This window comes from Periplaneta americana, chromosome 12, assembly GCF_040183065.1.
Source record: "Periplaneta americana isolate PAMFEO1 chromosome 12, P.americana_PAMFEO1_priV1, whole genome shotgun sequence".
Lineage (NCBI taxonomy): Eukaryota > Metazoa > Arthropoda > Insecta > Blattodea > Blattidae > Periplaneta > Periplaneta americana.
This window is the reverse complement of record NC_091128.1, coordinates 145,470,482-145,485,655: the sequence shown is the minus strand read 5'-3', so window position 1 is coordinate 145,485,655 and position 15,174 is coordinate 145,470,482. Positions and strand designations below refer to the sequence as shown.

The following is a 15,174-nucleotide window of genomic DNA, read 5'->3' as shown; positions in this document are numbered from 1 at the left end:
TGGGCCAATTTTTCCTCATATGCTTCTTTACTAGTGTCCCATAGCTCAGTCAGAAGAATGCCCGAATTTAGATGTCAACATCTCAGGTTCAAATCCTGGTCATTCCTTTTCATTTTATTTATTTATTTATTTTTATTTATTTATTTAACCTGGTAGAGATAAGGCCATCAGGCCTTCTCTTCCCCTCTACCAGTTACATGATAGTATAATGTAATAATATAAGAAGAAAAAACTAACACTTATATTATTTCAAATCTAACATTAAATTTTATTACTTATATTACTAAAGAACAATAACAGAATACAAATGATAACTTGAATATTATTTATAACGCTAAAGAATGATAACAGAATATAAATGATAACTTGAACAAGTCTCGAACTCACAACCTTCGAATCATTTAGCGAACACACTATCATTCCTCTATGAGACGCAGATGTGAATGACTCCTGCTTAAACATCTAAGTTCCGAAACTGCTTCTATAAGTGTATGCATCATGCGACATCACCATTATCTGGTCCACACCTGTGGAGTAATGGTCAGCGCGTCTGGCTGCGAAACCAGGTGGCCCGGGTTCGAATCCCGGTCGGGACAAGTTACCTGGTTGAGGTTTTTTCCGGGGTTTTCCCTCAACCCAATATGAGCAAATGCTGTGTAACTTTTGGTGCTGGACCCTGGACTCATTTCACCGGCATTATCACCTTCATTTCATTCAGACACTAAATAACCTGAGATGTTGATACAGCGTCATAAAATAACCCACTAAAAAAAACCATTATCTGAAGTGGACTTAGAAAATATTCGCTGTTCATGAGTGCGGTCGTTTTTTTGACAGCTATACTTGTTACTGCTGATACTGTTTTCGTTGTTGAACATTTATCGGGTTTTCAGCTCTACGTGCTGATGCTTTGTCTACTAAGTCCCACCTGATTCCAGTTCCCTCTCGGTTTTCCCTTAGGTGGCCTACCCTCCTGTACTGTGTATGTGACAGTGGCACAATGTCCAACACACTATGTACAAAGGTGCATTCATTACGAGTGACTAAGCGACCAGGTTCTGATGGAATGAGCGCCGTCTTGAATCACTGAGTGATTACTTATGCGTATCATATTATTATGATGTACCGAAGTACATATGTTATTTCGTGCAGGTATTCTGCGTTACCATATGATGAAGGATGGGTAGAACAGAGAAAAATTCAGCATGTAGAGCTGAAAACTAGGGTTTGAATCCTGGAGAGAATTTTTCTCTGTTCTATCCATCCTTCATCATATGGTAAAGCAGAATACTTGCACGGAAATATACGTACTTCAGTACATCATAATAATCTTATTATCTTGTTTTTCAAATACCGTTACCTACTTGTTAAAACTTGTCAGTGAATGTACTAGATATGTATCAATTTATTTATTTTCGTCCCAACAGATGCGAATTCCAACAGAACATTTCTCACGAGTACCAGTATTTGCTCTGAGCCCTGGATTGTCGTCACCAGAGGAAGAAACAAAAGAGTCATTTCCTAGGTCATTGATGTCGCGTCTGATGGTGCCAGATATGGTACGCAACAGTGTTGGCAGTGCACCTTCCAGTCCTAACTTGACTCGTGGAGAATCTATGTCTGCCCCATGTTCTGGTGTCGGTTCTAGCATGGCGGACAGCATGGAAGGTCCACAGTCGCTTCCTGCTATCAGTCCTGCATCCACCACCACCACTACAAGTGAAAGGAGGTATGTATGCTGTCCACATAAGTAAGACCATTCTGGAAAAAGGTTCGTAATCTAGAATGAAGAAATATCTTGTGGCACTACTTCCAGGTCTGAGAACTTCTCCCTTTTCCTGAATACAATGCTGCCTATCGAGCTCGATAAGCCTCATATTTCTGTATAATAGAATTTATATTTTAAAACCTCCAGTGCACTTTGCTAGAAAGGATTTCGCCGACAACTCTTTATTCTATTAATATTTTGGCCCACTATCGTTGTCGGTCTGGGATTGAGTGATTAATGTGTGTAGTGAAAACTGTGATCCAAAATACGATGTTGGCGTTCATATTCACTGCAGTCGGGATTGAGTCTGTGTCAATCATTCGCACACCGAGAATTAATAAGGCCACACTAAAAAAAAATAATAATAAAATAAATAAATAGAAGAGCGTTTTAAAGCTTACTTTTAGCCTGTAAATTCAGAAAATTATTATTTCTGGCTGATTTTTCTCTTTATTTATTACCATTTGCGTCTTTTCAACAATGAGATAAGTTTTATTGCAATTAACACAACAATAAATTATTATAGCAAAACTTTTTGTTAAATATTTTATAAGTAATTTTTATTGAGTGTTAACTGTGTTTTTCGTATTCTCTTCCTTTATTGTTCTGGAAGAAGACTCCAAATAACAGGTTTAATTTTCTAAACATTTTATGCGAATAAATAATCAGTTTGTTACACTAATATAGGAAAGTAGTATATTAACCTTAATACTTACACAGAAATAAAATACAATAGTATCAGTTATCCGTGGTGCTACAGCCCTTTAAGGGGCCAGACCGATCAGCCAGCTGTTGGTCTCACTCCCACATGCCGAAGCAGAGGTGGACAATCATCCAACTACAATGAAGGTATTTTGTGGTTAACATGATGAATGCCCCCCCCCCTGCTGTTATCGCTGGCTTTCATAAAGGATTTCGCTACCTATCGTAGCTTTCCAAGTGCATCACGATGCTGGGTGGGCACCTGTCCCATACATTGGCCGAAATTCCATGAGAAAATGTCTTCCCCCACGAGGACTCGAACCAGCGCACATTCTGTAATGCGAGTCCTGGGCAGAATCTTTAGACCACGGCGCCACTGTGTAATTCAATGTAATACTGATTGTTGTAATCCTGTGACTGATGTTCTGGCTGATATGTACATCTATTATCATGCAGTACATCTCGCTTGATGATATGTGTCAGAGGAAGAACAATTGTTTATATGCATCTGAAGTCTGATTAGTGTAATACAGTATGTAGCTAATCAGCGATGTATGCATTGGAGGGGGAAAGGAACTGGCCACCCTACCCTATTATCTCCTGACCTCGTTGCCTCATAAGTGTGCCTTGTTGGTATCACAAAAGTGAGGTTCAGACCTGTCTTCAGACAGGTGACTAAACAACTGTTGGTTCTATTATTCAGAGCAGAATATAATAACATCATTGCAATTTGGTTGGCTTGTGGCATCTCTGTATCATTAAAGTCCATTTTTCACTTTAGTTTTTGCGGAATAACTATTTCATCTACAAAAACCTGGATTATGAACTAAGCCTGGGAGCCTGGGGAGGTTTGACCCATTATTTTTATTTTGTTTTTATTTTCAAAAATAAATTTCCTTAGAGGTGATGAAAACATACCATTAGATAGATTAAGATCCCAGACATACTTACAGTATATGGTAAATTGCAGAACAGCCTGTTCTTAATGTATTAAATTTCCTATATGTTTTTTAATTATACTGCTTTCTGGATCAAACCTCCCCGCATATGGGAGGTTTGACCCACATGTTGGGAGGTTTGACAAAACAGTACAAATCTCAATATTTAAATAAATTAGGGATATGAATACAAAGAACACTATTTCTAACATAAGTACCAAACACAAATATTATAAAAATATAGAAAATAGAAAAAGTTCCACTGAGAAATAGCACTTTTTTCACTTAACGCACATTTAAATTAATAAATCTCACTGAAAACCTAAGTTTTGAAGACATTCTTTCAGTTCCATCTTGGAAAACTGGTTTTGGAAGAATTTTCATATCTTCAAATGGCACATAACTAGTGTCTTCAACATCAGGATACACAAAGCAATCTGACCCGAATTGGTAGCGCCGCATGAATTTCACTTTACACTCATATTCTCTGATCTGTATAACTTTTCCAACATAATGGCATGCTGTCGACTTGGTGCAGAACTTAACCAAGACGAAATCACCACTTTTAGCAGACATCACTCCCCAATCTTCATTATTCATCTCCTCGCACTCATCATCAGTTATATTTTCAGAAGCCTCGTCCTCATCAGCCGTAGGAGTAAAGTGAGACTCTCTTCTCTTTTTCCTCTCCTTTTCAATCGATACAGAGTCCTCACAGTCATTAGGAAATATTTTCCTAATAGTTTTGGAAGGAAGGGTAGTCTGATTTCTCTTCCTATTGACGCGTTCTTCATACTCTTTCTCAATAGCTGCTTTGACAGGTGTGTCTGTCAACACACTACTAACAACCCTTTTGCGGCCATTTTTACTTTTCTTTGAACCAGCTTTCGGGAAAGGTCTTACTTGTTCTGGTGAAATTCCACTACAACTTGGCTGGCTAATCAGTGTCAGATGGGGTTCTTTGCTTGTGGCTGCTGCATCTTCACTGGCAGGACTTGGTCGATAAGTTACATATGAGCTCATAAAATCAGTAGAATTGAAAATAGTGGAATCAAATGGCCAGATCCCAGTGCATTTAAAGCCACTGATTATATTGGCAGGAGTGAAAGAAACAGGAAATGCATTTCCAACAAATTTTGGGATCTGGTAGATAGTTGCAGTTTCTCCTGGATGAGTGGTCATGAAGTCATCAATAGTTTGATTGTAAACAATTTTTGAAGGGCCCAAATACAGTTCGATCAAGTGGTTGAGTTTTTTGGCTTGTGTGGGGTGGCAATGTTAGTAGTGTGATACCATTGTCCTTACCAATCTGAAGTGTCTGTGGTGTTACGTGAGATTCATGGTTGTCTAAGATGACAAGCACAGGACGTTCTTTAGAGCACTTTGTGTGTTTGATAGTGTTCCCAATAATGAACAAAGGTCTCTCCAGTCATCCACCCACTTGGACTAACACCAGCACAAGAACCCACAGGAGCACCATCAATCATTTTATCATTTAATCTCTGTCTTGGATAGACAAAGAATGGTGGAACAGCATTTCCTGTTGCATTTACTGCACTGCAAAGTGTAACAAGTGTCCCTCTCTCAGCGGAAGTCATTTTTGAGACCTGTTTTTCCCCTTTTGGTGCAATTACCTTGCCAGGTTTCTGTACATTTGTTACCCCAGTTTCATCCAGATTGTAAATTGATTCTGGGCCAAATTTATTGGTGTGATACGCAGAACGAAGATTCTGGAAGAACTCGCCTATACTTGTTGGGTTAAAGGCTGTCCCTCTCCCTAGACTTTTTCCCTGGGGATTCCGCAGTGACAGTCTTGGATGACGATGCATGAATCCTCTCTCCCAATCATAACTGGCTTGATTGTTTTTCTTCCAATTATCACTGATTGGTTTACCTCTAGCAATTGCATATTCATAAGCAAATCTTCGCAACTCTTTAGGAGTAAGACCATAATTCAACCTAGCTGCTGTTAGAAGGTACTTTTCTAAATCATTTTCCTCTTCTGGACTAAAAATCTGAGAGCTGTTGTGGTCTGCCTTGAAAGCTGTTTCATTTCCTTCCTTTACTTTAGTGACATACCTCCCTAAAGTCTTCCTATCAACTTCATATTCAACTGCAGCTGCTCAAATGCTCACATTATCATCGAGGATACGCTTTACAGCAGCTTTCATTACTTCTGGATCTACTTTCTTCCTTGGATTTTCAGTAAGTTTCCACTTGAAAGGCATCCTATTAAGAAAAAAAAAAATGTTATGAAAACACGCACCATAACATAAGGTTCATTGCCGCCCTCACATAAGCCCGCCAGCGGTCCCTATCCTGTGCAAGATCAATCCAGTCTCTATCATCATACCCCACCTCCCTCAAATCCATTTTAATATTATCCTCCCATCTACGTCTCGGCCTCCCTAAAGGTCTTTTTTCCTCAGGTCTCCCAACTAACACTCTATATGCTTATATACTTAATAATAAAGAAAATTACACACTAAATATATGAAATTGAACCTAAAAGGATGTAGAATCAAATGTATCTTATCACTATTACCATTAAGATTGCAATTACTTACCTGGATTCTTATAAACAAGAGCATCAAACCAACATCAGCAAGCAACAAATCAAACAGGAAGTAGAATCTCAGCTGTTCTTGGTTTCACTGCCTTGAGGAGCATAAATATTACCTCTGACATTAAAAGCAAAGAGAACCATGACAAATACCAGAGATAAAAATGGCGGGATTTCAAATTATAGAGATGGGTCAAACCTCCCCAGTCTCCCTTACTATTACATACAATGCAATCCTTCCAATTTTCAGATTAACAATACTGATTGGAAACAGTATTGAAATAATAAAACCATGAGTGACAATGTGTCCTCTCACTTTCAACATTCGGCAAGAATTATTTAGTCTAATAAGGACGTAAATAAAAATGTGGCTTTATTACCCCCTCTTTTTGATTATAAAATGTTATAAGGAATTACTAAACATATGACCTTATTAGACCACATAGAAGTGATACAAACAGACTCTTCTAACAACACACACAAAATTTAAATGTGGCCTTATTATTCTCGGTGTGCGAGTGGCGATGGAGGGGCAGGTCAGATCGCATTTAAAGTCTTCCTGTTTCCAGCAATGGAAGTAGACTGCACTCGAAGGTATAAATTTTACTACATCAATTAATAGGCACAATGAGGTTATTTTGCAACAGTATTACCAATATCAAGCACCTTCTTCCATAATAATATAGACGTAAAAAGTAAAGTAATTGTTACAGTATTGCTAACTAGATTAGATTACATTTTTATTAGTCATAGGAATTACAAGTATTCATGGCATCATCAGTAAACAGGAGTAATTAGGCACCTGCTACATATAACATGTTAAGACACAGAAGAAACTTTTATCTAAATTGCATGCATAATCCGTTGGAACAAAGCAAATTAATTTATGTATATGTTGTTTCCCACTGTAGTCTCTCTAATTTTCCTGCTTCATCGATTTCACTGGAAACCTGAAACATAAAGGAGAAGAGCATTATCAACAAGGGATGAATGTTAAGGCGCGTGTCCACTATTAAACATTTAACAACAACATGTTAAATATAACATGTCGAATTTAACATGTATATGGACATTTCAAGTCTCAAGTGACTTAACATGTTAACTGTGTTGAATGTAACACTTTTAACATGTTGGCGTGTTTTCCAGCAGCAATGGAAAACATGTCAAGTCAATTCATTTGATCGTGCAGCGTCAGTACAGTTCGGCAAAGTTCGTACAGTCTCCATAGCAGCAACTATAAGTTCCGATTTTGTGGCGCGTATCTTGATCATTTTTATACTATCATTGATCCTTGGTGTTAGCTGTAAGTTGTTCGAAGTAATGGAGTGGACGAAAGAAAATACATTAGAATAAAATTAATGCACTGATGGAAAGGCCTTGTTTGTGGGATGTGTCTGCAAAAGAATACACGGGCAAAACTAAGAAGGCCGACTGTTTTAGAGAACTGGAATTATTATTTAATTGTTCTCGAGAATACAATAGAGAATTTTCGCACTCTCGTCGTACGCTAAACGTTAATGCTATGTTGATGTCAGTAATGGTCGTATTTGGTGATGTATGTTAACGTTCGTAAAACTTCGGAAAGAATAATTATACGATATTACCCACTCCTTTAACATCTATCATATCGTAGGTCCTATGATAATCAATCGCGCTGTAATTTTTATAATTGAGATGAAATGGCTGCTCTTAAATTGTGTATTTCTTTGATGTAACAGGAAGTATTTTTGCAGCACTATATTAAAATCGTGTTCTGACATTCTCAGCAAGTTTTTGAATCCAAATCGATACTGTATTCAACTTTAAGCTCGTTTAGAATGTATCCTGCAAAGTGTCTTTTACTAAGATATTGCCGCATCCACATTCTCATTTTCTTCCTTTTCAAAGCCTTGTAACAAGCAATAGAGGCAATTACAAAAGTCAGATCATCATCTGAGTTCATTGTCCAAGGTTTGAAAATAAAACGCTATCTATATTAAAATCTCATAGACTGTTTATGGTGGACTACGCAAAGAAAGTGAAGTTTAACATGCTTAACAGTGTGGACAAAGTGTTAAATGAAATTAACATTAACATGTTCAATCAACATGTTGGGATGTTAATGGCAAACAATTTAACATTTAACATGTTGTTGTTAAATGTTTAATAGTGGAGACGCGCCTTTAGGCTAATTGATTACTTACTTAACCTACTTATGGCTTTTAAGGAACCCAGAGATTCATTGACACCCCCACATAAGCCTGCCATCTGTCCCTATCCTGAGCAAGATTAATCCAGTCTATACAATCATATCCCATTTCCCTCAAATCCATTTTAATATTATCCTCCCATGTACGTCTCAGTCTCTCCAAAGGTCTTTTTCCCTCCGGCCTCCCAACTAACACACTATATGCATTTCTAGATTCGCCCATAAGTGCTACATGTCCTGCCTATCTCAAACATCTGGATTTGAATGTTAATTGATTACCAGTACTAAATCTTTAAATTTAAATATTTATTTATGCAAAGCGGCACATGTGCTAGTAGAATGTTCCTTACCTTTTCTTTGAATTTGTTTCCACTTTGCGACTAATAACTTATTAATACGTTGAATTTTGTTCTCCAGGAGTAGATTGGGACGATCGAAGACAGTTGCAAGACCGGACACGAAAAAGGAGAAATTGAAGGGACTTCAAATGAATGTGTGTCATGACTGCAAGACGATGGTGATCCAGATTATCAAGTCTTCACGCACAAACCGCACCAACGCTATTCGCAACCTCACCCTCAACCTTTCCCCTGTGTATTAAGTCCTCGTTTTGATGGGAGGAACTCCTTTTAAATGTACGCCTGTCAATACTTGTAAATATTCTGTACTAATATATCATACACATTCTAATGAAGCTACTTCAGTACTGTGAACTAGCTTTTGTAGAGTGCTATAATTGTCCACGGTTCCTTGCACTTGGTTCCTCTCCTGCAGGGAGCCTTGGATTTGTTAATTTGGCAGGGAGAGAAACATTGGTACTAGCAAAACAACACATCAATCGTATTAGCCTCTTGATTCTGGTCTTTTGTTCAGTTTAAAATGTAACATGCTTCCTTTATTCAGACGTCTGGTAGAGGATTATGAACAGAAGAATAATGAAATCGGAGAATGTTCTAAATAGTCATGTTTCTTGAAGATTTATCAACTCCGCACTTCGTATGTGTTTTTCTATACATGACATACCTAGTTCATGTTAATAAAAAATGTTCTCATGTTGAGAAACAGAAATGTAAATTTAATTACATATTTAAAGAAAGAAAAAGAAAGCATGTTAAACATTGTGCTCACTGCAGTGCTATGGGACTAATTCCTTTCGAAATGTATAGAATTTTGTAAAATAAATTTAACGGATTATAGGCCTATTTATCGAAAACAACATCTCGTGAGGAATTTAGATGAAATACGTACTTATTACACAAAGTATATTTTCAGTCTTGCACATAGGGTTGTTGACTTCACTCCATGCTAAGAAGAAGAATACTTGCATTTCAAAATTTTAGTACTGTACTAATTTCTTTTCATGAAGATTCATAATTTAGCAAAAAGAAATCTAACCTAACATTGGAAAATAAATATTACTTCGTTGACATGTTAATAACTTCAATATAAAAACTTCCAAATGTTGGGTTAAAAATATTGTTCAAATAACTTTCTGAGGAATTCAACGAAGAATATATTTTGATCTTGACCCAGTCCAATTTGGGAATAGGTGTTAACTAGTTAGATTAGTTGTCATATAGGCCTATCTTGTGTTTTCAGATAAATCTAATTCAATATAATAAAATGTTTTTAAGTTCAATCAATAAGATTTATCTATTTTGCAAATGTTTTATTTGCTATAACATTTTAGATGGAAAATATTAACGTTTTCGCCTTTCTTGGGCTTCATTTAGATTTCGTTCCTTTCAACAATATCTGATGATGCCCAAAAAAAGGCGAAAACGTTAATATTTTCCATCTAAAATGTTATAACAAATAAAACATTTGCAAAATACATCAATCTTATTGATTGAACTTAAAACATTTTATTATACTATCTTGAGTTATTTATTTTGAAGTTTTGTCAGTCATAAAATTCATCTCTGTAACAGAGATAGATAATAAGTTTTGTTTAATATCCGAACTATGAATAATAAATATTCCCGTATTAACAGAAATTATCCTACTATTGAGAAGAAAATGCAGTCATAAATTTAAAAACTTAACTGTCTGAAAATACCAGTGAATTGATTGAGAGAACATGTCTTCTGCTAGAAGAAACTGGTACCGGTATGTTTTAAAGAATGATACTGGTATTATGTTGACTAAAATTATTAATCCCGCATTACCGGTACGGTACTAGAAAGATTTTATTGTTTCTATACCGGTACATGTATTTTGAAGCTGTTTTCGGGTTAAATTAATCATTCTTATTATCACGCAAGAAGCATTTTAAGTCCATTTATAATGTACTTGTACAGGAATCCAGGCCTATGTATTAATTAATATATCCAATTTTGTTCATAGGGTTGTTAAGATGTTGATGTGTTCGAGATCTTTCTTTTTCAGAAAAATATCGTTCTATAACATGCAATTTCGAGCCCTTCCCATGCCTCGTGAAACATCCTTTGTCCATAAAATCATGCTTCGTATAATTGACGATTTATATGTAACCAGCTCACATTTCAAGGGTATGGTACGGTACCCATTCAAAACTCACATTCTGCATTAGGTAATAAAATTAATATGTTCCTTTTATGTAAGCACATTGGTTAGAAATTAACTTAATTTAATCAGCCAATTACATGTCACTTTGAGTAAATAAAAGTAATATAACTTACAGTGTATCTATGTACCGATATATGTGTGTGTGTCTATATATCGGTACTGATACTGTAGTGGTACCTTAAAAATTTAATACTAAACTGTTATTACCTGAGAAATTAATTAGAAAGAATATCTCTATAGAGATATATTAAAATAACTTGCTACCATTTTGTAAACTCATTAAGTTCACATGTTAAGAATGATGAAAGTGTAACGCAAGTGATAAAAAAATAAGTACATTAAATAATAAGAGATATTAATAAAAACGTGTTTTGAAATGCTTGTATTTCACTTGTTGAAAATGAGAACAAATTAAACAGCAGAAACAGTCAAGTAGGCTTATGAATATCATCGTATGTACATACATAACTGGAGAGGCCATACCATTGCCATTCCCTGTCGTGTGTTGCTGTAATATAAAATTGTATCCTTCGTTCCTTTCTTGAAATTTTCTAATGTTTTAATGTCCAATGTTGCATCAAAATGATACTGGATATTTATTATGATGCAAATACAGTATATGAATATTGTAAAATTATTAAAATACCGGTAGTGATACCTTGGCTAACACATTATTCACGAAAAAGATATTGTTAACTGTTTGTCTAATTCTGTCCTGAGTAAACATTACAGTCATTATATGCAGTATATATAATTATTTAAGAAGACAGGTAATATATGTGCAGGTTTATGATTCTAAAATAATCTCTTCTAATAATTGCTATATGGGATAAACTAGTCACGACATTAGTCTTCAAATTTTTAATTGGAATTTTTGTAATTTGCGTGTAAAATTTTAGTTTACGAGAGTAAAAATTGACGTTTAACCTAAATATTTTCCGAAATTTCTAGGAAATAAATAAATTCTAGACAATTTTATTCATAAAATTACTAAATACGAGTATTTTGTGTTATTTCTTAGTACAATAGGAATTATCATTAACTAAACTGATATCACTAGTTGAATGAATAGAATTCCATTAGCCTATTGTTTAATTACTATTACTCGGTGTATCTAAAGGTACGTCTGGGATTTTTAAAATACGCAAGTAGAATAGAGTTTGATCTTGTTTTTAAATGTACTGTAACATCATTATGAGTTTAAAAGAAAGACGTTGGAAGAGTGTTACAATTACTGAAAGTTTAAATTAAAATATAAAGTATAATCTTACAAACATTGGACAACGCTTAGTAAACTGGTTTTAGGTTATAATTTGGAATTACTAGCTTCATGTCATCATGTCTTCTTCCAAATTCACAGTTTTATTACAAATTTAAACACACATCCGTTAGAAGATTCTATTGAATCTGTGGCAGATGTAATACTTTTTTTTTAATTGAAGTACCTATAATTCAGAATTGAAGAGCTTACTTCCAAACTCCACCTGTCATTTTCTTATGATTATCAGGAGGAATAAAAAACCTACCCGTTGTTCTATTTTAAATCTAATTAATTTTAACTGTATTCATTAGGTATTGTTATGTATAACAACATACTGAAGTATGAAAAAAAATTGTTTTAGCTTTTAGGTCCAAATGGCATCTCTAATTTCCCCCCCCCCCCCAGAAACCACTTAAATCATATAACATTTAAGAAAAAATTCACAGTAATGGACAATAATAAACTAGTTTATGCTAATTACACTTGACTTGAACAATTTAGATTCTCAGGGAAATTAATGAATGTAATATATTATTGAATATTTAGCTAAAACTTTCTTTTATGTGTCGGATACAGAATACATTACAGGAATGGTTCCTCAGCACTTAAGTAGAATATCTTTCCCTCTTTGCTCTTGGAGGATACAGTACTGAGTGTCTCTTCATAGAAAGCTCGCTCGTCATCATTGACATCCACAAATTTTAACAGTATTTAAGTATTTGATGTCATCATTACTTATGCTATGTTCACAGTGGCAATTCAATCTTGGTGGACGATTGGCTTCTTTACTGGCTGTTTTTTCTTTACCCAGTTTCCTTCATCTCTAGAACGTTTTCTTCCTTTTGACTTTCTTAATCTACTACTTCGCCTTCCATTTTATATTACTTAAAAAGACAGCCAAATTATAACAGTTATACTTCCAGCGGTTTTCTGTACAACTGTAACTTTAAAATGTTAAAATCAACAACGATCATAATTGTGCAGCAATCAATGAAGTTAGAGAATATACAGGGTCTTTCATAAGTAACGAGTCTATCGAAAAATTAACTATTTTGGATCATTATTTTAAATGTTGTTCATCCACAGAGAAAGGACCCTTCCCGGTGCCGTACAGTCGATTTGAAAACAAACACCCCCTCCCCTTGCTGCCAGAGCTATTAAACGAAAGAAGGGTTAGTGTTTTAAACATTTATTAAAACACATAAATGTAAAAACAGTTTCAATTGTTGAAAAATTATGGTGTACAGTTTTCAAAATGTCTTCCATTCTGCTGAATGCACAAAGGTAAGCAACATATCAACTCTTCATGGACTCTGGTGAGCATGTCAGGCGTAATCATTTGTATTGTGTGTTCAATTCGTTTCACTAATTCAGGAATGGTGCGTGACTTAGTCGCATAGACACGATTCTTGATGAATCCCCAGTAAAAGAAGTCCAGGGGAGTCAAATCAGGTGATCGCAGAGGCCAACAGATTGGGCCTGTGCGACCGATCCACCTGCCTGGAAACTCTTTGTCTGCGGAATAAACGCTTAATTTGAGCGACACTGTTTCCAAGTTAAAATCAGGCAGCAATTTTTCTCTTCTGCAATAACATTAAGTGGCTGCATGGCATTTTATCATTCCAGTCTATCACAACAATGTGTATAGACATGGCCGTGTGCCATTATCCTTGGTGTATAGAAGGCCATGCTCCAGGTCATTTTAAGTTGGCATCAAATGCACATTACACATGGATAAGTAGCTTCCTCTGGCGACTGCGGGAGGGAGTGTTTGTTTCCAAATCGACTGTACGGCACCGGGTCCTTTCTCGTGAGGATAAACATCATTTCCAAAAATGATCCGAAATAGTTGATTTTTTGATAGACTCGTTACTTATGAAAGACTCTGTATATGTTACTTAAGAGGGGTTTGGAATTCAATTTTTTCACGACTTGGGTGGGCTTTGGAAGAAAATGGAATTTTTTCAATATAATTCCAACGTGACTTAAGGGAGTTTTGAATGATATTATAGTGAAGCACATGTATCTAATCCTAGTAAGAGGTATTAACACAAAAAAAGATAAAAAATTACTTGGATGGAGTTTGGAAGTAAGCTCTTCAATTTAAAATGCTCAAACTTCATACTAAACTTCTTATTTGACAGTTTCATTATTTTTGTTTGTATTTAAAATTACGTAAGAATGTGATAGAAATAAAGAAAATTTGGACTTCCATAACCGTACATGAATAATTCAAACGAAATGATATAGATACAATAGGTTACACTGTATCGTCTGTCGGTCTGTCGTACTTAATGAGTTTGGATGTAATTTTGAGGAAAATTTGTCTTAAAGTGTTCTATTTCCAAACGTTGTAGAATTACGGTTCTTTCAGGACATGCGTAGAAATTAATCAACAACGTGCTCTAATGAAATTAAGATAGTCTACTGTATGTCTCACTCTGAATGGAAGCTTCAATCTGTTAAATGAGTTTAAATTTTCCCAGGATATAAAGATAGTGTCTGTTATATGGTACACAATATGAAATTTGTTTTAGTTTTAAAGTTTGTCTCATTCAGAAACTTTTTCGGAGTAATTTAACAGGAATTTAGAAAAAAAGGAGCAAAATTTGAAATAAAATATTGAAATATGATATTTCAAGAGCAACATACTGTCCAGTATTTATGGGGAACATCTTGCAAGATCTGTATCTCTTCTATGATTAGAAATAAGACCAAGATATGTTCATTTATTTCCTAGAGATTACATTTCAAACAACCCTTACAGGAGTATGGTGAATGGGTGATGAACCAATTGTATTGTTTCAGATACAGATAATAAAAATTTCGTGAGTTTCCGTGCTTAAAATTTTAATTCCTACCAGAACTTAAATCTTGCAAATAGCATATCACTGTATAAACTATAGTTCCAAATACTTCATCTATAAGAGTCATGTATCTGTAATATTCATAGTTGTGTTGTTCTGTGAGATCGCCCTCTCAACTCATATCTGTGAATTTTTCTTTTGTTTTTGTATTTTTATTTTACAAATTATACCCTATATGTGTACACTTACTATACCACTATGTAAATAGTTGCTTAGCATGTAAGTACAAATTAAGAACTGTACGTATAGTATATACAAGAAATAATTATAATAATAATAATTATTAATGTACATCTTCCTGCAGCTTTCTTGTGTTAAATTATCTATTTATATTATTATT

At 35.0% G+C, this 15,174-nt stretch overlaps 1 protein-coding gene across 4 annotated transcripts in view; it reads left to right on the top strand.

Annotated features, from left to right (window-relative positions):
* Positions 1-14,802, top strand: part of spir (spire type actin nucleation factor) — an 825,932-nt gene extending 811,130 nt beyond the window's left edge. For all 4 annotated transcript variants that reach the window (XM_069842160.1, XM_069842159.1, XM_069842161.1 and 1 more), the window contains 2 exons: positions 1,428-1,729; positions 8,577-14,802. In XM_069842160.1, coding sequence (XP_069698261.1) covers positions 1,428-1,729; positions 8,577-8,760 — 486 coding nt within the window. In that variant the 3' untranslated portion in view covers positions 8,761-14,802. The remainder of the gene's footprint in view (positions 1-1,427; positions 1,730-8,576) is intronic.
* The last annotated feature ends 372 nt before the right edge of the window (positions 14,803-15,174 follow it).